The 20,305-nt window shown below is 56.2% G+C and overlaps 1 protein-coding gene across 2 annotated transcripts in view; it reads left to right on the forward strand.

Moving 5' to 3' along the window:
* The first annotated feature begins 697 nt into the window (after window positions 1-697).
* Window positions 698-20,305, forward strand: part of ZFYVE28 (zinc finger FYVE-type containing 28) — a 50,056-nt gene continuing 30,448 nt past the window's right edge. The window contains exons 1-5 of one of the 2 annotated variants that reach the window (XM_047094240.1): window positions 698-820; window positions 2,661-2,863; window positions 4,381-4,470; window positions 6,237-6,326; window positions 15,684-15,785. In XM_047094240.1, the coding sequence (XP_046950196.1) occupies window positions 713-820; window positions 2,661-2,863; window positions 4,381-4,470; window positions 6,237-6,326; window positions 15,684-15,785 (593 nt within the window). In that variant the 5' untranslated portion in view covers window positions 698-712. The remainder of the gene's footprint in view (window positions 821-2,660; window positions 2,864-4,380; window positions 4,471-6,236; window positions 6,327-15,683; window positions 15,786-20,305) is intronic. The other variant, XM_047094243.1, reaches the window with a different exon arrangement.

Here is a 20,305-nt window from a genome sequence, read left to right on the forward strand (position 1 = left end):
GTGCGGGGGGAGGCCCTCACACAGGACAGGCCTTGGAGTCCTCTGTGGAGGGTTTGAGAAGCCTGGTTTTACATACTGTCCCTCGGTGGCCTTACTCCCGGACAGCACAGCTTGTCTGTATTGTGAACAGACCCAGGATGACACAGGCTTGTGGCGGTTCAAAGTGAACTTTTTGTGTACCTGTCCACCTAGCAGTGCCATTTCTCCGGCTCTGTCGTAGGAAATTCATGTACAGGTGTTGCGAGAGAGGTGTTCAGGGACAGTCCTCGTGGCCTCGGCTGCAGGGAGTGGGCGTGGGTCAGCAGGGGAGGACAAAGGCATACGGCCAGCGGCCGGTACAAAGGGCGAGGAAAAATCTACGTGGTGACGTGGGAGGCCCCCCCCAGGCCCGCGGTGAGCAGAGGAGATCAGAGTAATAGGCACAGCACTGCCCGCGCTCTGGCTACATGAGTGTGAGGAAGGGGCGTGGGCAAGGGGGAGCGGGACTTCACTCTGGGCGCTTCCGGACCGTGCGAACTTTTTGGAGCAATTGCAGAGCAAGCAGGGATCCATTGCCATATCACCCTCATGATCTCAAAGAACAGGAAAACGCACTGTATGCGTTTTTCATATTTTTCAAGCAGTACCTGACGGCCACCAGCTGGGGCTGTGTCTTAGCGCCCTTTCTCTGTTTCTGATTCAGGACAACGTGTTAAACATCATTAACCAGATCATGGATGTGTGCATCCCCCAGGACCGAGCCCCACGGGATTTCTGCGTCAAGTTCCCCGAGGAGATCCGGCATGACAGCCTGGCGGGCCAGCTGTGGTTTGGGGCCGAGGTAGCGGGCAGCCAGCTGGGTCCAGGGTCACGGTGTGGGGCGTTGGGCCGCACCTGTGTGCACCTGCGGGGGCAGGGACCTGGTGTCTCCCTCCCCCTTCAAGAGCCCCACCCGCCATGGGTTACGGACGGACGGCGCGTTCTGATTAGGCCGCACGCCCCTTTGGAGGTGTGGGAAAGCCATGAACCCGCTCCCTCCAGATCTACATAAGCCAATATGGACACAAAGCTTCATGTGCAATTTCTGTGAGGTTCTCAGGCCCCCAGATGTGAAGGGTCTCCAGGTGGTTCTCACCAGCAACAATCCTAAATTAGGAGCAGTGTTTCCCTCGCCCTCTGACAGGAGGGGTCATTCTTGCCCAGGGGGTTGGGAGCTGTGTTCGGGTGCCTCAGTGGAGCCACCACCCTCTCCACCCCTCAGACCTTGACCTTCATCTCCCAGCGAGGAGACTGCAGCCTGAGGGGAGGGTGCCTGACCCGTGGTGGCCGGACCAGCCTCGCCCCAGCCAGCTGTTTCCCGTACCCGCACCTTGCGACCCCTCCCTTGGCCGTGCTGGGGTTCTCAGCCTGTCTCTGCCTCCCTCCCAGTGAATCTCGGGAATGCCCTGTCTTCCTCGGGCACGGCCTGGCCCTGTGTGTCCCCCACCTGACCCCTCTCACCCCACTAGCCCGAGCCGCCTGATGGGAGGGTGTCCTCGCCAAGGCCCCAGTTGGTGTGGGTGGCCCCAGGCAGGCTAGCCCTGTCTCTGGTCTCAGTTCTCACCGCTGTTGAGTGGGTCCCAGGGGCAGGGAGCTGTGGAGCCATGACATGATGTAGGTCCTGGGCCCCGTGGCACTGGGCGCCGTCTCTCCCGTGTGGTCCCGGTGCCAGCCAGCTCCACGCTCCCCTCCAGGGTGGGTGGGAAATCAGCGACACCACACTCCGCCCCCCGGGAAAGTGCTTGTAGTCCCAGCTCCCCTCTGGGTCACTGCTGACCGGATAAGACATTGATGGGTGCTGGCCCAAGGTGGGCAGGGGAGTCCCACAACACCACAGCCCCACGCAGGGATTGCGTGGCCGCCCCTTGGCCGGGACCCGGGTCTGACGAGTACCCCAGGTCACTGGACGAGTGGAAGAAGCTGGGGAGGTGCACGCAGCCCGCACAGGCCTGTGACCTGCCTCCCACAGCCCAGGACAGGTGTGGGCAGACTTGCGGGCACGGAGGGACCCTCCTTATCGCCCAGAAGCCGGGCGTCCCGCACTGATGAGTCTCGGCTCAGAGGAAGGTCTGTGAGCATTTCTGGCAGCGGGGCGTCTTTACTGCCTAGAAAGGGCAGTGGTGTCAGGGAGCCCGGTTGGCCCCGAGTGCCACCCCAACGTGGTGTCAGGGACTCCCGGGCACCCACCCCCAGTCTGTGGGCTGGGCGTGGAGGGGGCAGGAGTCACCTGAGCGGGGCCCCTGCACGGAGCCCCCAGACCCAAGAGCCTCGGTGGGTCGGCCTTCCCTTTCTGCCCACGTCTGGGTCTGTGTGGGGGACCCTATCAGCCACAGGGGGAGTATGTGTTGTCGCGGCCGTGGCTACTCTGGGTTAGGAGAGACTGCTGGCCCCAGAGCGAGGAGACAGTAGGAGGCGAGGGTGCTCCTGGGAGCGGGGCCCAGGGGAGGAGGGTCACAGCGGGGCCCAGCCACCGCTCTTGTGGCTTCCTGTCCTGCATCACGGTCCCCGCGGCTGTGGCACCACAGCCCTCCGTGGCGGCTCTTGAGCTCGGGCTCCGCAGAGCCGGGCGGGGGGAGGAAGGACCCCGGGCCGTCGGGCTCCAGGAGGCTCTGAGTGACCCGCCCCGCGTTCTCTGCTCACAGTGCCTGGCCGCCGGCTCCATCATCATGAACCGCGAGCTGGAGAGCATGGCCATGCGCCCGCTGGCCAAGGAGCTGACGCGCAGCCTGGAGGACGTGCGGGGCGCCCTGCGCGATCAGGCGCTGCGGGACCTCAGCACCTACACGGAGAAGATGAGGGAGGCGCTGAGGCACTTCGACGTCCTGTTTGCTGAGTTCGAGCTGAGGTGACCCTGAGGGGGAGGCCCCAGCCCTGCAGCGCGTCCCGGGTCCCGGTATTCAAGCTGCGCACGCCCACTGATGGCGGTTCAGGGCCATCAGTCCGCGTAGTTAACCCCGGAGGCCCAACGCGGGGCCGCTGGGGGGTCAGGCTGGGTGACCTTCCCGGGGGTCTGGCCCACCCCCTCTGCCTCTCCCTGATGCACCCCAGCGCTAAAGACCCGGGAGCTTCCTGCAAGTAGCCGTCACCCAGAGTGGACGTGCCGCCCGCCAAAGGCTCTGCTGCTCCCCTCTGCCTCCTGCCTCGCCTCCGCCTCTGACCCACCCCCCACCTCCGACCTCCTGCCTCACTTCCCACCTCTGACCTCTACCCTCTGCTTCCCACCTCGCTTCCTGACTCTGACCTCCCCCCTCTGGCCACCTGCCTCACTTCCTGCCTCTGACCTCTCACCTCTGACCTCCTGCCTCGCCTCCCCTGGTGACTGGGCTCACCGTATGGGGCTTGTTGGTCGCCAGCTGCCCCCTGATCCCACCTGTTCACCCACTCACCCCACAAACACCCGAGCATCACTTCCATGCTCTCAGATCTGGGGCGCGGCAGAGCAAGGGAGAGGTGGCCGTGGCTCCAGCTGCCTGGGATGAGGGCGAGGGCACCTCCCCAGGTTAGGGGGGGTCTGTGAGGATCACAGGGTGCCCTCTCCCCCATCCCCCAGCACCACCACCTGCCGTGAGCTCCACCCGTCCCCTCCTGCCCGCTGTCCATCCAGTGCCTCCCCCCCCACTCCCCACGGGCTGCCGTCACCTGCTCCTTCCTCGGAGGACACAGGTGGGGCCTGGGGGCCTCCTCGCAGGGCTTTGGAGAAGCGCAGGACCGGGAGTCAGGCACGCCACCAGCTCCCACACGCGCGGAGACGCTCGCAGTAGGCGAGAAACAGTGGGACCCCAAATCCACACCACGGTGATCCCAGTTAGTAAAAGCCGTCCATCGTGTGACCCGATGACCTAGGGAAGGAACCCAGCCTGGATGTTAAAGGCGGTTCTCTCTAGGAGGTGGGAGCACGGACAGTTGTTTTCTGTGTCCTCTTCCAGATAAGCTTTTATAACGAGGAAAAGTTAGAGCTACTGACTCAGAAGGAAAGAAACACGTTCTCACCCCGGGGGACATTTGGACAAAGTGTCACTTGCCCGTGAGGCCTCCATGCTCACACCGCCCAGTCCTGGCCGCCCCCACCCCACCCCCACCCCGTGGTTCACCCACCCACACGCGCGTTCATTCTTGCACTGATTCTCACGCGCTCACCAGGGTGGGTGCCCGGGCAGGGGCGTCGCAGAAGTGGGCGGTCGGGGCCCAGACGGGGCAGGGCCGGGGGGGCCAGGAGGCACTGGACCAGGCTGACCCTGCTTTAAAATAGACACGGCCCTGCTGGGAGGCGTGCACGTAGGAAGCTGACGTGGCTTTCATTTGAGAGGCGGCGGGGGGACGCGTGGCCGGCGGGCAGCCCTCACTCGCCGGCTGTGTTTGCAGCTACGTCTCTGCCATGGTGCCCGTGAAGTCGCCCAGGGAGTACTACGTGCAGCAGGAGGTCATTGTGCTGTTCTGCGAGACCGTGGAGAGGTGAGGGCCACCCCCCGCCCCCCCCCCCCGGCCGCCACAGGGCCCCTCTCCTCCCTGGAAAGAGGAAAGAGGCCGGCTGGGAGCCCGGGCAAGGCAGGGACGGGGCGCCTGCAGTGGGGGGGGGGGGGGGAAGGCTCCAGCCCCCTTCTGCCACCAAGTCACCTTCCCCCAGCAAGCAGCGGGCAGACCCAGAGTCTCCTTCCTCAGCTCCACCGTCACTTTCTTCCGCTCTCCTCCACGCCCAGAGCACACATCCTGCAGGGAAGTTCCCCACCCCCCGTGGAGGAGCAGAGCTGTGGCAGGCAGCACGGAGAGCTGGGGTTCTCACCTCCCCCCCACCTCACCTCCTTGCTCCCTCCTGCCTCACCTCCTCGCCCCCCGCCTCACCTCCTCACTCCCCACCCACCTCACTTCCTTGCTCCCTCCTGCCTCACCTCCTCACTCCCCCACCTCAGCTCCTCACTCCCCCCACCCTGCCTCACCTCCTCACCTCCCCCCCCCCGCCTCACCTCCTCACTCCCTCCCCCCCACCTCATCACTACCCCTACCCTGCCTCACCTCACTCCCCCCTGCCTCACCTCCTTACCCTCCCCTGCCTCACCTCCTCTCTCCCCCCTGCCTCACCTCCTCACCTCCCCCCACCTCACCTCCTCACCTCCCCGTCTTCCTCACCTCCATACCCACCTCACCTCTCTGCCTTCCTCATCTCCTCATTTCCATGCCTCTAAACCTCCTCACCTCCATACCTTCCTCATCTCCTTACCCTCCACACCTGCTTACCTTCCCATCTTCCTCACCTCCTCCAGCCTCACCTCCATGCCTTTCTCACCTTCCTCCCTTCCTCACCTCCAGCCTCCAAACCTCCTCACCCTCCTCACTCCCCACCTCCCTCCCTCACCTCCCTACCCTCCTCACCTCCTCACCTCTTCACCTTCCTCTCCTGCTCAGTCTTCATCTCACCTCCTCACGGCCTCGCCCCCTCCCTCCTCTTCCCTTCTCATTTCCTCATCTCCACAGGCCAGGATGCAGCTCCCGAACAAGGCTCTGTGGAGCGAATCATCAACAGTCTTGTCGTGCTTTGGGCAGTAATTGAAGTCAGACTTTGAGACTAAAGTTTAGTCTAGAGTGTTTCTCCTGTTTAGCTAGTGCTGTGTGGTATTAGGTAAGTTTTGAAATTGCCTAATGTCACATCATAATTAAAGACGCGTTATTCGCCGTTGATGTATGTGAAAGACACTTCAAGCGGCTGAAAAACACGATGGCGTAAAGTTCCTTTTACTCGGAGCCTCCCTCCGTGGTGCCAGCAGGCGCCAGCTCACTGAGCATAGAGCGAGAGCCGCTGCGTTGGCCTGGGGAGTGGGGATAAATCCGGGAGGGCGGTTTCCTCGGGAAGCGTCAGGTCATCTGGGGCAGTGTTTTTGTTCCCTGTGTATTCTTGCCGCTCGAGCCATTTGGTTGGCTGGACGCCGTCGCTGCCCGTGGGCCCCCCTCAGCAAGCGCCCCTTCCCCTCCCAGCACCCTCCGTCCCGGAGGCGCGTCAGGCAGGAGAAAAGTGGGGAGAGGGAAGCACCAGGCCTGCTCGGTCCTTCTGGAGTGCAGCGGTTTCCAGCAGTGGCCCCGTGTGCGTGTGAGGGCCCACGGTGTCCAGTGTCACCTTCCCGGCTGTCTGCCGAGCACAGACGCAGGTGAGGGTGGCCTGGGCCGCGGTGGGTGTGGGCGGGCAGGCCTCACCCTTCTTGCTTTCTTGCTCTCTGCCCCTCGGCCAGGGCCCTGGACTTCGGGTACCTGACCCAGGACATGATTGACGACTATGAACCGGCCCTCATGTTCACCATCCCCAGGTTGGCCATCGTGTGGTGAGTGCTCCCGGGCCCGGGGCAGCCGCCGTGCAGAAGCCGGGCAGGACTGTGGAGGACCGGGCCCCTTCTGGCACTGACACCCCCGACGCTGGCTGTCAGCCGCCTGCACAGCACCACGCAGGCCTGCTGGCGCCCCTCACCAGTGTTCTGAGGCCGAGGGGGGACCCCCACCCTAGACAGTGCGAGATGGCTGGACACCCAACACCCGGCTGGACAGGTGACGTGGACAGTCGCTGGACTCACAGCCCAGGGGAGGAGCACCCCGCACGCCGCATGGAGCCACGTGGGGTGCACGCAGAAGCAGAGCGCCCAGCTCGGGCCGTGGGGGGAGGCTGCGTGTAACGAGAGGGTGGGACGCCCCTGGCTCCCATGGGCGGGTGTCACAGGGTTACCTGAGCCATTCAAGGCTGGCGTGGAGGTGAAATGAAAGCTGTCAGGTGAAGAGGAGGTGGGAGCAGCTGGTCTGGCCACGGGGCGGGGGGCGTGCCTGGGCGGGAGCCTTTTCTGCTGGGCGGAGGGTGCGGGGGGAGATGAGTGGCGAGAGCAGGGGAGCTCAGGCTTGGGCCTTTGGGGTCTCGTGGGCTCAGAGACGCCGGGCAGCACACGGTTGGGCCCTAAGTATGCCAAGGCAGGAAGTGCCCGATCCCTTGCTGGGTGCCCAGAGCTTCCCCGAGCCAAGGTCAGAGCCCAGGTGTTGTGGGCTTGGTCCACTGCTGTTCAGCCACACCCTGACTCCCACACAGGGACTGCCCTTCTCTCCTGCCAGGTGAGGGGGCAGGGGGAGGGCGGTCACGGAGGGAGGAGGAGGGCAATGGGCCACGGGGGTGTCTGTGGGCCTGGAAGTTAGGGAGGGGCCCGGTGGGCAGCTGGTGTGCAGGCGTGCGGCTGGGCAGAGAGGACGGGAGTCCTCGGGGCGGATGCCGATTGTGGATGTGATCGTCAGCGAAAGCCGCCCTGGGGGAGTGTGGGGTGACGCGGAGGCCAGGACTGGTCCAGGCACAGAATCCTCTCCTTGGGAAATGGGGGTGCGGTGGCGGGAGCAGTGGGGGGCAGTGGCGGTGCTGCAGGATGGGGCCAGCGTCTGGGCCACAGGGGCTTCCCTCGCCCACAGGGGGCGGGACTCGGTGTGCCGTGCGGAAGTGTGGGAGCTGCGGGCAGACCCTGCCCTGGGCTGGCCCAGAAACACCTGCCGCTGCCCTGAGACCCCAGAGATGAGCAGAGGCTCAGCTGAGGAAGGGCTGGGAGACGGGCCAGGGCGAGCGGCTGTCACTTCCCAGGACCCCAGGGAACCCTGAGCAGCGCCCTCTGGACACCTCACTTTCCCGGGTGAGGCAAGGGGGGCGGCCGCCTGGCCTCAGTCTCCCTGGCCTGGCTGTGTCCTCAGAGCCGGCTTCCCTGGGGGTCTCAGTTTGCCAGAACCCCTTGGGCCTGGTGCCTCCTTCTGTTTTCCTTGTCCCCAAGAGACGGTGTCCTAATCAGGGAAAACAGGAGTGGGTCCCATCACACCAGAGGGGCAACATGTCACAGTTGCCTCAATTGCTGGGCTCCAGGACTCTCCCTCCACCCGAAGCTGGAGGAGGCAGAGGACAGACGTCCCCAGTGGGCCAACTCACGTGGTCTGGCCTGACATGTCCTGGAGCGTCCCCTCGGACGGGGCCATGTGATTTTGTTACATCGTTTGCTTTCTAGGCAATGGTTCTCTGTGGCCAAACGTGTAGAAGAAAACGCTGCTTCGAGCTGGGGCCTTAATGTTTATGGGGCAGGGGCGCTAGGGTCTGCAGCCCTTCCCGTGAGAGCCGGCTTTGCCCTTCCTCTGCAGTTCACACGCCGCTTTGTGGGAAGCGCCCAGCCCCTGGCCTGGCCCTGGTTCTTTCCTAAATTCCTTGGTGAGTGCCTGGAAGCTCAGGATCAGGTGCCCCCGCCACGGAGCCCCCTCGTGGGGTCTGTGGCTGCCCGATGGGGTTCCCAGGCTGCCTTTCCTTCGGAGCTGCCTCACAGCGCACAAAGGCCGGTGCAGGTGCGCACTGACCGGCCTGCTCTGACGAGCTGCCCCGCGGGGAGGAGCCCCGCACAGCACCCAGGGGGCCGGGCAGCACCCTGCATCTCGGGTCAGGACGGACTTGCCTGTTCTAAGCCTCATGGGAGCACCAGACGCTCTTAGGCGGTTTTAAAATAAACCCCGGTTTAGGATAAGGTGAGGCATCAGACAGCCTGAGCACATGGCTTCCAGGTTCTCACCCTGAAGCCTGCCGAGTGGGTCTGTTCAGCCCTTTACCAGCCTACCTATCAGCATTGGCCCAGGCCCGGTGACCACAGGACCATGGTCTCAGGCCTTTCTATTGTCACTGAGCGGCCACCTGAGGCCACCTCTCCCTGACTGCATCACTGCACCCTGTTTGCAGACCACGGCTGCCCTGCACACATCTGAGCTTCTGTTCCTTCTCTGTCCCTCGTCCTGGGAGGGAGAGTGAGGGCCCCGTGGGCTGGGCCCTTGCCCTGTCGTCCCCCCTGGCAGCCCCGTGTGGAGTTCCCTCGGAAGTCCTCAGAAATGAGGGGACTCCAAGTCACAGCGAAGGGAGGCAGCTTTGTAGTTGGATTGAAGGGAGAGCAGGTGCAGGCCAGGCCGGCCAGAAGTGGGAGCACATGCAGGGGCCCCAAGCGCAGAGCATGGGGAGCAGAGGGGCTCGGCTCAGCTTGGCCAGGAGGGTGGCCTCACTACAGCCACCCCCGTCCACCTCAGAACATCGCCAGCCCTCGAGCAGAGGCAGGGGTTACAGCCTCAGAGCCAGGCTGCCTGGCCGTGGCCGAAATCCTCCTTCCTTCCTGGAGGAAGCTGTTCCCAGAGCCGCCCCCTTCAGGGTCACCTCCCCAGGTGCCTGATGCTGCCTCTCTCCTTCCTCACTGTCCTTGGTGGCTGCTCTGGGCCAGACAGGCAGCATCACAGCTGCACGGGGTTGGGCCTGGGCCTTGCTCTGTCTGTACTTGCCCAGCAAGCACGTGTGGAGCACCTGCTGTGTACCTGACCCTGTGCTTGTCCCCAGGGACACTATTATGCCCGTGGGGAGTGCACGGGTAGGTGAAACGAGCAGTTGCTGTGGAGTGTTCTGGATGCTGGGGTGGGGTAGGGGGCTTGGAGCAGGACCCTCTGGAGTGGACAAGAGCTGGTAGCATGGGGGAGAGGCTCCCTGGGTTCTGGAGCAGAGCTCCGGGAGTCAGGATGGGAGCCTGGCAGGTGGTGGACTGCGGGCAGGCAGCATGTGCAAAGGGCCAGAGGCAGGAAGACCTCTGGCTGAAGAGAGAAGGGTGACCCGTAGACATTTGGTTGGTGGTAAGCCAACACTCCTGGAATGACAGCCTTCTAGGGTCACGTCTGTGATGTGGGTTGGTGGGATCCCCTGAGGACAGAGGGGGATCTGGGAGTGTAGCCTCTCTGCCACTCTGTCCCCCTCGCCCTACGTCCAGCCCCTTCCCACCAGGTTGAGAAGACGCCCTGCTCTGAGCTCTTCCAGGAGCAACACATCCTCTGAGGTGGTCTCTCTGGCCCGTCACAGGTCAGAGGCACAACCCAAGCCAGCCCGGCCCTCTGCCTTGTGAACGCTGGGCAGGTGCCTGAGGCAGGGGCGGTAAACTGAGGTCTGAGAGAGGGCTATGTGGGGGCCTGGAGGTTCAGGAGGAGGCCAGTCCGGCCCAGGTAGAGGGTGTCCACGGCCAGCTCGGGTACCAGCCCTGGACCCTGGGCCCAAGCTCCCCCATTTCCCTGGCACCCCGGACCTAGTCCTCCCTCACTCAGCTACATGTCCCGGGGGAAAGTGAGTCTCCACGTGGTTCTGACTGTGACAGACTAGTTTCACTCCTGACGGTTTATCTGAAAACAGTTGGAGTTGGTTTACACGAATAAGGAAACTAACAGTCTCCAGGTTCTGTGCCCGGGTGACAGGCCCCATCAGGGCGGACCTGCTTACTAGGACTGCCTGCGAGGCCCGCTTCACCTCCCCGTCTCGGCTGCTGGCCCGGCCTGGCCTCAGCTCCAGCCTCTGCAGTTGCCCCCACTCCGAGTGGGCCGCCCTCTCCCGAAGCTGCATCCCAGGCTGAACTGCCCAGAACCCAGAGCCCAGGCCTTGCTCCTGCTCCACCCCTGCAACCCACTCCCCGTCCTGCCTCACACTCCCCCTCCTGCAATGGGGCCAGTTCTGTGCCTCCCTCCCCTCTTCCACTCCCCTCCCCTTTTCCCCTCTCCCTCCCCCTCTCCTCTTCCCCCTCTCCTCCTCTTTTCCCTTTTTCCCTCTCCCCTCCCCTTTTCCCCCTCTCTCTTCCCCCTCCCCCTCCCCTTCCCCCTCCCCTCCCCTTTTCCCCTCTCCCTCCCCCCTCCTCTTCCCCTCCCCTTTTCCCCTCTGTCTCCCCTCTCCTCTTCCCCCTCCCTTCCCCTTTTCCCCCTCTCCCTCTCCCCCTCTCTTCCCCCTCCCCTCCCCTTTCCCCTCTCCCTCTCCCCCTCCCTTCCCTCTTCTCTATCCCCTCCACTCTCCTCTCCTTTTCCCCCTCCCCCTCCCCTCCCTTTTTCCTCCTCCCTTTCCCCTCTTCTCTACCACTCCCCTCCCCTCTTTCCCCTTCCCCTCCTCCCCACCTTCCCCCCCTCAGCTATAGGCAGCCCCATCCCTTCCCCTCTCTCATTTTACCACCCCTCCCACCCACATTCCATCCTGTGGTCCTACCACCAGAAGCCCCTGCCCTGGGAGGCTCTGGCCTCCCTTCCTTTGGTCCCTTTGCCTATCTGCTTCCCCACCAGTGACAGCCCCCTACCCAGCCCCTTCCCAGTCTCCACACAACCTGCCTCACCTGCAGCCCTTCCTCATACAGGTGTTCAATGCCTCCGGCAAGGTTACATATTTACCCTAGATCGCTTATTTTTAAAATATGTTAGATATAATGCACATACCACACAGTTCACCCACTTTAAGTGTACAATTCAATGGTTTTTAGTAAACGTACAGAATTGGGCAACCGTCACCATTAATTCCAGAACATATTCATCACCCCAAACAGATACATACCCCTTACCCCTTAGCTGTCCCCTCCACCCCCTACGCCCCACCCCCCTCCAGCCCCAGGAAACCACAGATCTGTTCCTGTGTCTGTAGATTTGCCCATCTGGGGTATCTCATGTAAATGGGGTCTGTGCCTCCCCACCAGCCTGGCAGCTGTACGTGAGGAGTGCTCACTGCCTTTCCACTCAGAGTCCCTAGTGCTTGGCATGTGGCAGTAGAACTTTCTCCGAATTTTGTTGCATTGACCCAACAGGGCACAATATGTGTTTACAAGGATTTTTACTGAAGGTTATTTTTAATCGTGAAAATTCGAGTGCGTGGGTATGTAGAATTAAGGGATTGTTTAAAAACTATACTCCAGCCACTTAAGTAACGTTAGTGAAAAATCCCAAAAGCCATGGAAAAACATCCCCAGTGTGCTGAGTACAAAAAAATTGTACCAAATATTATGTCTCTACTTAACAAAATTTCTTAGCATGATAGGTATAACTTTTGTAAACAGAAATCAAAGCAATAAATGTTAATTTTTTTTATCGTGGTAAAATATGCATAATATAAGATTTACCACTTAAATCTTTGTTTTAATGTTTATTTATTTATTCTAAGAAAGAGAGAGCACATGCATACGTGCACAAGCCGGGGAGGGGCAGAGAGAAAGAGGATCCCAAGCAGGCTTCCTACCATCAACACAGAGCCCAACACAGGGCTCGAACCCACAAACCACGAGATGGTGACCTGAGCCAAAATCAAGAGTCAGACACCTAACCGACTGAGCCCCGCAGGTGCCCCCACTTTAACCCTCAGTGGCATTAAGTACATTCACACTGTCTTGTCACTGTCCTCTCCTTCTCCTCATCTGAGACTGTTTCCATTAAACACTAGCTCCCCAGCCCCTGGTAACCTCTATTCTACCTTCTTCCTCTGTGAACTTGACTATTCTAAGGACTTCATATAAATAGAATCATGCAGTATTTTTTCTTTTGTGTCTGGCTTATTTTACTTAGCATAATATTTTCATGGTTCATCCGTGTGGCAGGTGGGAACCTCATGCCTTTTTAAGACTGAATAATATTTCATCGCATGTAATTAAATAGTATTTTAAAGGAGAGATTTCCAGTAACATCCAAAAGAGAAAAATACCCAGGAATAAATTTAACCAAGGAAGTGGAAAACATGTACACTGAAAACTACAAAACACAATTTTTTGTGAAAAAATTAAAGACCTAATTAAATGAAAAGATAGCCCATGTTCATGGATTGAGCACTTACTACGGTTAAGATGGCGGTGCTCCCCAAAGTTGTATATAGATTCAATACATTTCCTATAAAGACAACATTGGCCTTTTTTTTTTTTTTTAGTGGACATAGAAAAGAACCTCAAATTCATATGGAACCACAATGGCTCGTGAATAGTCCAAACAATATTGAAAAAGAAAAACAAAGTTGGAGAGTTCATATGTCTTGACTTCAGAACTTACTACAAAGTCATATTAATCACAAGTGTGGTACTGTCATAAGGATAGACCAATGGAATAAAACCAAGATAACAAAATAACCCAAATATCTATAGCCAACTGGTTTTTGACAAAGGTGCCAAGACCATTCAGTGAGGAAGGAATTTGTTAGTATCTTCAACAAATGATGCTGGGATAACTGGATAGCCACACACATAAGAACAGTTGGACCCTGTGATGATTAATTTTGTGTGTCAACTTGCCTAGGCCACAGTACCCAGATATTTGGTCAAGTGGCAGTTTGGATGTTGCTGGAAGGTATTTTTAAGATGAGATTAACAAATCAGTGGATCCAGAGTAATGGGGTTTACCCTTCATAATGTGGGTGGGCCTCATCCAGTCAGTTGAGGGCCTTAAGAGAAAACAGACCTAGTTCCCCAAGTGAGAGGGAATTCTACCTCCAGACTGTGTTCAGATTCAAACCTCAGTATCAACTCTTCCCTGAGTCTCTGGGTCTCTAGCCTGTGCACTCACTCTGCAGATTTTGGATGTGGCCACCATCCACAATTGTGTGAACCAGTTACTTAAAATAACTCTCTCAAGAAAAAAAAAAAAAAGCCAACTAACCAAACTCTCCCTCCGTACACACACACACACACACACACATACACACACACACACCCTACTGTGTCTGTTTCTCTGGAGAACTCTAATACAGGAGGTAAATCTTCATATTTCCAGGTTTGGCCAATCTTAGATTTGACATGAAAAGAAGTGGCAAATGAAAAAAGTAGTAAGTTGATCTCCATCAAAGCTAAAATCTTTTGTGCATCAAAGGACATTATGAAGACAGGTAAAGGTGGCCTAAGGAAAGAGCCCAGCTTTCCTCTTATGCTGGGTGTCCTCCCCTGCTCACTGACTCAGCCCCTCGCGGCGCTCAGCGGGCCCCTCCCCTCCACCTTTGCCAGACTCAGCTGTGGGGGCTGCCCTGCCCCTAGGTGGTGGCGCAGCATGGGCCTGCGTGGACTGTGATGGCACGGCACCTGGAGCCCTCCTACGTAACGAGTTCATTTCTGAGGCTCCAGACCAACCGCGGTCAGCCCTGGGCCTGGTTCTCACGGACTGATGGGGCAGCCAGTGTCCTCCCTGGAACCTAGGAGGGGAGTCAGAGTCCCTCCCGGCCCCTTTCACTGCTTTCTGAAAGACCAGGTGGCCAGGAAGCCTGGACGGGGATTCACCAAACCCACCCCTTTCTGCCCCTTTCCTGCCTTTGTGCTGAGATCACCGATTCACCCATGAAGTCAAGGTTCTGTGTGGGGAAGATGTCCCCTGAACACTGTCAGCTCGTGTTAAGACCCATAGAACATACCGGAAGGAACAGAAGCCTGGATGGGGCATCCTCTGCCGCCCGCCCTCACGCTTCTGGCAGCCCTGACCCTCCTGCTGCCCTAGGGAGAGGCACAGCCCATGTTTTCCTGTGACTTTCGAATCTTTATTTTTGCACAGGAGTCTAACCTTTCTAAGGGAAGAATAGTCCATTCAGTTTCATCAGTCTTTCTCACCGAATTGGAAGCGTTCCTGAGCTAATGAGGACCTTGTGTTGGGTGCTGATGACCTGACCCCGATGCAGCGATGAGATTCTGTTCATTTGCAGAAACATGCAGACAGTTCTCTGTTTATGCAGACAAATCCTCCCTCACCTGTGCTCTGACGAGGAAGCAAGGAGCAGCTGCTGGGGTTGTGGGTGCTCGCTCCCTGGGCACCCGCCATGTGCCAAGGCCTGAGCTGGCTGGTCCCGGGAGCCCCGAGAGGAGGCACCGAGAGGAGGGTCCTCCAGAGATGGGTCTGCCCTTGGACAAGGGCAATAGGGCACGCTGGGAGCTGGGCAGGGCCGTGCAGCCTATGACGAGATGGGTGTGGTGCCGCCTGTGGAAAGGGGGCTACCTGGAGGGGCATCTGTGCAGAGTCAGATGGCAAACGGGCCGCTGGTGGCGGGGAGAGAGGGTCCGTCCTGCCTGGGGGTGACAGGAGGCTGTCTCTGGTCTTGGCAGGCAATGGAGTGTGAATCAGACCTCGAAGGGAAAGGTGGGCTTGGGGACAGCATGGGTGTAGTTGGGGGAACCACGAAGCACACAGATCATTGTGGGGGGAGGGGGCTCACAGGGTTCGGGTCGGGCAGGGCAGGTAGTGGCCAGGATTGGATTGTCCCAGCGGGTGTGGGTCCGGGAGGCCGGACAGCTGTGGTCAGTGAGTTGGAAAGACTCAGTCAGGGTGCTCCTGCACTTCAGAGTATGGATGGGGGAGAGTGAGGTCAGAGTCTGGGAGACCCGTGGGAGGCTGGGTGGGCAGCCTGGATGCCACATTTGTGAGATGTCTCACCCCCTTTGTGCCAAGGGTCCTTGAGATGCGCATCCTGCCCCCCAGGGACCCCTGACAGGCCCCCCCCTGAGTCTCAGGGGTCTGCTTGCTCTGGCCAGGGCTGTGGGTGGATGGTTTATCTGTGATTCTCATAACCCTTGCATTTGTGCTCAATATAAACACAAATCCAATGTTTCCATTTTCAAGGAGGTAGTTTTAGTAACAAATCCTGACGCTGATTTGTCTGATTGCAGCAGTGATGTGAACAGATATGTTTCTATGATTCTTTTATGATCCCTCAAGTGAACATCAGCTAATCAGTTTCTGAACATGATAAAGTCTGAGTAATCTTCATTGCTTTTTTTCTAAACTTATTTAAGATTCAGTCACAAGAGAAACGTGTGGTCTCAGAGCCCCTGGCTGTGGTCTGGGCTCACCCAGGGGGCTGACTGAGGGGGCTGCAGGGCCTCACGCCATGCTGGCTTTTGTCTTGAATGCAGTGGCCTCGTGGTCTACGCGGACGGACCCCTGAACTTGGACCGCAAGGCAGAAGACATGTCTGAGCTGTTCCGGCCCTTCCACACGTTGCTGCGGAAAATAAGGTGGAGGGGGGGAGGTGCTTCGGGAGGGTGGGGGAGGGGCAGTGGGGGAGGGGAGTCCATGGTTGCCCCTGAGCCCTCCTTTCCTCGGGGATGGAAGTCCTCTTCTGCGAAGTCAGAGGTGCCAGAACCTTGGTCTTTGTCTTGAGTTATTGGTTTATAATGTTTACAGTCCCCTCGCACAACCCCATACCTTTCTCTACCCACACAACCAGGCTCTTTGTTCCTGGCCAGTAACACTATGACCTTTGGTAAAAAATGCCAATAACATGACAGCAGCCGCCCTGGCTCGGGGCTCTGGCACTGGGCCTTGAGAGATGGAGAGCCCAGGGAAACTGAGGTCTTATGGAGGAAGGGCCAGTGCATGGAGATGGGGGCGGGGGAGGCACCGGGTATGGGCATGTCCAGAGCATCAGAGACATGTGCAACATGCTCAAAATTCTAATGCACATAATTGGAATCAGAAGGAAGGAACAGGGGAGCCTGGCTGGCTCAGTCAGGGGAGCACATGACTCTTCATCTCAGGGTCGTAAGTTGAAGCCCCACATTGGGTATAGAGATTACTTAAAAAAATAAAATCTAAAAAAAAAAAAAAAACAAGAAGGAAAGAATAGAGCAAAATGAGCAGAAACAATATTCAAAGAAAAACATGGCCAAGAATTTTCCCAAACTGAAGGGAAATCTCTGCCCACACACTTAGGAGGCTCAAGAAAACTACAAGGAAGATAAATACAAAACATACTTAGGTGTATCATAGTAAAATTGCTGAAAACAAAGAAGAAATGTTAAGCACAGCCAGAGAAAAAGCACATATTTCTTGGAAAAGAATGTAAGATTGACAGCTGTCTCCTAAGAAACAAACAAACAATGGGAACCTGAAGGCAATGAAATGATACGTATTAAAAGTGCTGAAAGAAACTAGCTGCCAACCAGGATTTTATACCCAGCAGAAGTATCCTTCCACAATGAAGGTGAAATGGTGTTATTCAAAAGCAGAGTGCTGCAGAAATGTATCAGCAGCCTGTCCACAGAGAAATGCTAATTGGAGTTCTTTAGGCAGAGGAGAAGTTTCAGGTGGAAATGTGGAAGTGCAAGAGAGATTGAAGAACTTTCTGTGAATTAATATAAATAAATGTGGATATACAAAAAACTCATTGTAATGTCTTGTGGAGTTCAAACTATACATAGCATTGTCAACATTTGAAAAATCAGCATTTTGCTACATTAATTTGTAAAATTTCAAAAGTTACAGAATAAGAATTTGAAAAAGTCAGTACGTATTTTATGATGAAAACATTTCTTAGCAAATTAGGAATAAATGGGGATTTCCTTAGTCTGATACAAGAGAGAGATATGCATACACACCATATGAAGTTGAATCCTTATGTAACACCATATACAAAAGTGAACTCAAAATGGATCCAGGACATAAATGCAAGGCCGGAAACAATAAAACTCTTAGAAGACCACACTGGACAAATGCTCTACCACATTGCATTTGGAAATGATTTCTTGGATAGGATACCAAGACATAGGCAACAAAGAAAAAATAAACAAATTGGACTTGAAAAGTTTAAAAATTTGTGCATCGAAAGATGCTCTCAACAGAATAAAGAGGCAACCCACAGGCTGGAGAAAATATTCTCCTATTTTGTATCTGGGATATAAAGGGATCAATACACAGAATATATAGAGAACTCCTAAAACCCACCAACAAAAACCAAACAACCCAATTCGAAAGGGCAAGGGATTTAATTAAACATTTCTCCAAAGAAGATTTATGAATGGCCAACAAGCACATGAATAGATGCTCGACATCATTGTCAGAGCACGTGCAAATCAAAACCACAACAAGATCCTACGCATTAGGCTGGCTACCCTCAAAACAAACAAATAACAACAACAAAACAAAATAACCGTGTGGATGAGGATGCGGAGAAATTAGAACCCTGTATGCTATTGGTGGGAGTGTAACATGCTGCAGGTGCTGTGCAAAACGGTGTGGAGGTTCCTCAAAAAATGAAAAATAGAATTACCACCTGATCCAGCAATTCCACGTCTGGTATATACCCAAGAGAATTGAAAGTAGTGTCTCAAAGACACATTTATACGCCTGTGTTCCCAGAGGCGTTATTCACAATAGCTAAGAAGTGGAAGCAACCTAGGTGTCCATTGATGGATGAGTGGATAAGCGAAATGTAGTCCAGCCACACAATGGAATATCATTCAGCCCTAAAAGGAAGGAAATCCTGACGTCTGCCACCACACAGATGAACCTTGAAGGCGTGCCTGGTGAAGTAAGCCAGTAACAAAAAGATAGACCGTGTATGATTCCAATTATATGAGGGGCCTGAACTAGTCAGAATCAGAGGGATGGAGAGTAGGATGGTGAGAGCCAGGGAGGAGAGCGTGTGGTTAGTGTTTCATGGGGACAGAGTTTCAGTTTTACAAGATGAGTGAGTTCTAGGGGTGGATGGTAGTGATGTTTGCACTATGATGTGAATGTATTCGATGCCACTGAATTGTCACTTAAAAATGGTTATGATGGTAAATGTCATGTCATATGTATTTGATCACAATAAAAATTTAAATATCACCTACAATAACATTACTAAATATCAGCTAGTTAAGCATAAGTCTGAAGGTGTCTAAGTCTTCCATTGAAAGTTAATGAAATGTTACATAAAATGTTAAAGATGTAAATAGAGAGCTATCCATGTTCAAGGAGTGGAAAACTTAACATTGAGAAAATATCCCGTTATTCTCAGATGAATTCAGTGCAAGTCTCCATCAAAATCTCCGGAGGTGTTTGTCTCTTCTTTTTTGGCACAAAATTGACAAACTAATTCTAAAATTCAGGTAGAAATGCAGTGTGCCCAGAATAGCTAAAAAGAAGAAGATGCCTGGAGAAAAAGAACATTATTTATCTATCCTACTCCTGCTGGGCTTTGGGTTGTTTCCACAAGTAACGCTGGTGTGACCATGCTTGTGAATGTGTGTGCATTTCTGCTGAGTGTGCTTCGTTTTTTTTTTTTTTAATTTTTTTTTTCAACGTTTATTTATTTTGGGGACAGAGAGAGACAGAGCATGAACGGGCGAGGGGCAGAGAGAGAGGGAGACACAGAATCGGAAACAGGCTCCAGGCTCCGAGCCATCAGCCCAGAGCCTGATGCGGGGCTCGAACTCCCGGACCGCGAGATCGTGACCTGGCTGAAGTCGGACGCTTAACCGACTGCACCACCCAGGCGCCCCTGAGTGTGCTTCGTAAAAAAGGACACTCCCTGGCATGGCGCTCTAGTGAAGCTCACGGAGGTGCAGACCCAGGAGCGGCTTCTGGCCCCATCAACAGAATGGAGCCTAGAAACAGACCAACACAGACAGGTTTCCCGGATTTATGGCAGAGGAGACGTTGCCGAACAGTGGGGAATGCTTGCTTTTTTCCAGTACATGGGCTGACTCAGCAGATATCCATATGAGGAAAAACGTGTCTGGATCCTTACCACAACCATCTACAAGAATCAACTCCGGGTAGATGGGAGATACACACGTGGAAAGGAAAGCAGTGAAGATCGCAGAGGAAAAGAGCAGGAACGTCTTTATGCCCTTGGAGTAGGCAGATTTCTTAAACAGGACAGAAAAGCACTAAACATAAAGGAAAAAGTGATTTATTGAACTTTATTGAAATTAAAAACTGTAGTTCATCAGGAGGTACCATTAAGAGTGAAAAGGAAGGCCCCAGAGTTGGAGAATATATCCAACAAAGAACTCAAATCCAAAACAAGTAAAGAACTCCTGTCAATCAGTAAGAACGAGACCGCGAAGCCAAGTAAAAATGGGCAGAAGGCCTGAAAGCATTCACAGCATTCATTTGTAAGGGCTGACAAGCATGTACCCCGGTGTTTCCTTCATTCGTCAGCAGGCTGAGCACTTTAAAGTGAGAAATTGCCGGGAGTGCATGGCAGTGCCAGGGAGCAGGCCAGAGAGCGGCATGGGGGCTGTCCAGTGTGCACGCTCACCCCCCCCCCCGCCCCCGTCTGCACCTGCCGGGACACACACGTGCATTCCCTGGGCACGCTTCCCCGCCCCCACGGCCGTGTGCACCTTCAGGGATGCACACGTGCGTTCCCTGGGCATGCACCCCCCCATGTGCACCTGCAGGGATGCGTACGTGCGTTCCCTGGGCACGCGCCCCCCCATGTGCACCTGCAGGGTTGCGCATATGCGTTCCCTGGGCACGCACCCCCCCATGTGCACCTGCAGGGATGCGTACGTGCGTTCCCTGGGCACGCACCCCCCCATGTGCACCTGCAGGGATGCGTACGTGCGTTCCCTGGGCACGCGCCCCCCCATGTGCACCTGCAGGGATGCGCATATGCGTTCCCTGGGCACGCGCCCCCCCATGTGCACCTGCAGGGATGTGCACGTGCGTTCTCCAGGCATGCCCCCCGTCGTGTGCACCTGCAGGGATGCGCACGTGCGTGCCCCAGAGAGGCTCGCCAAGAGGGTGAGTCAGGGCAGTCAGA

The sequence above is a fragment of the Lynx rufus genome, unplaced genomic scaffold (assembly GCF_022079265.1).
Source record: "Lynx rufus isolate CCGP_SWC_20201006 ecotype Redwood Valley unplaced genomic scaffold, mLynRuf1.p SCAF_38, whole genome shotgun sequence".
NCBI lineage: Eukaryota > Metazoa > Chordata > Mammalia > Carnivora > Felidae > Lynx > Lynx rufus.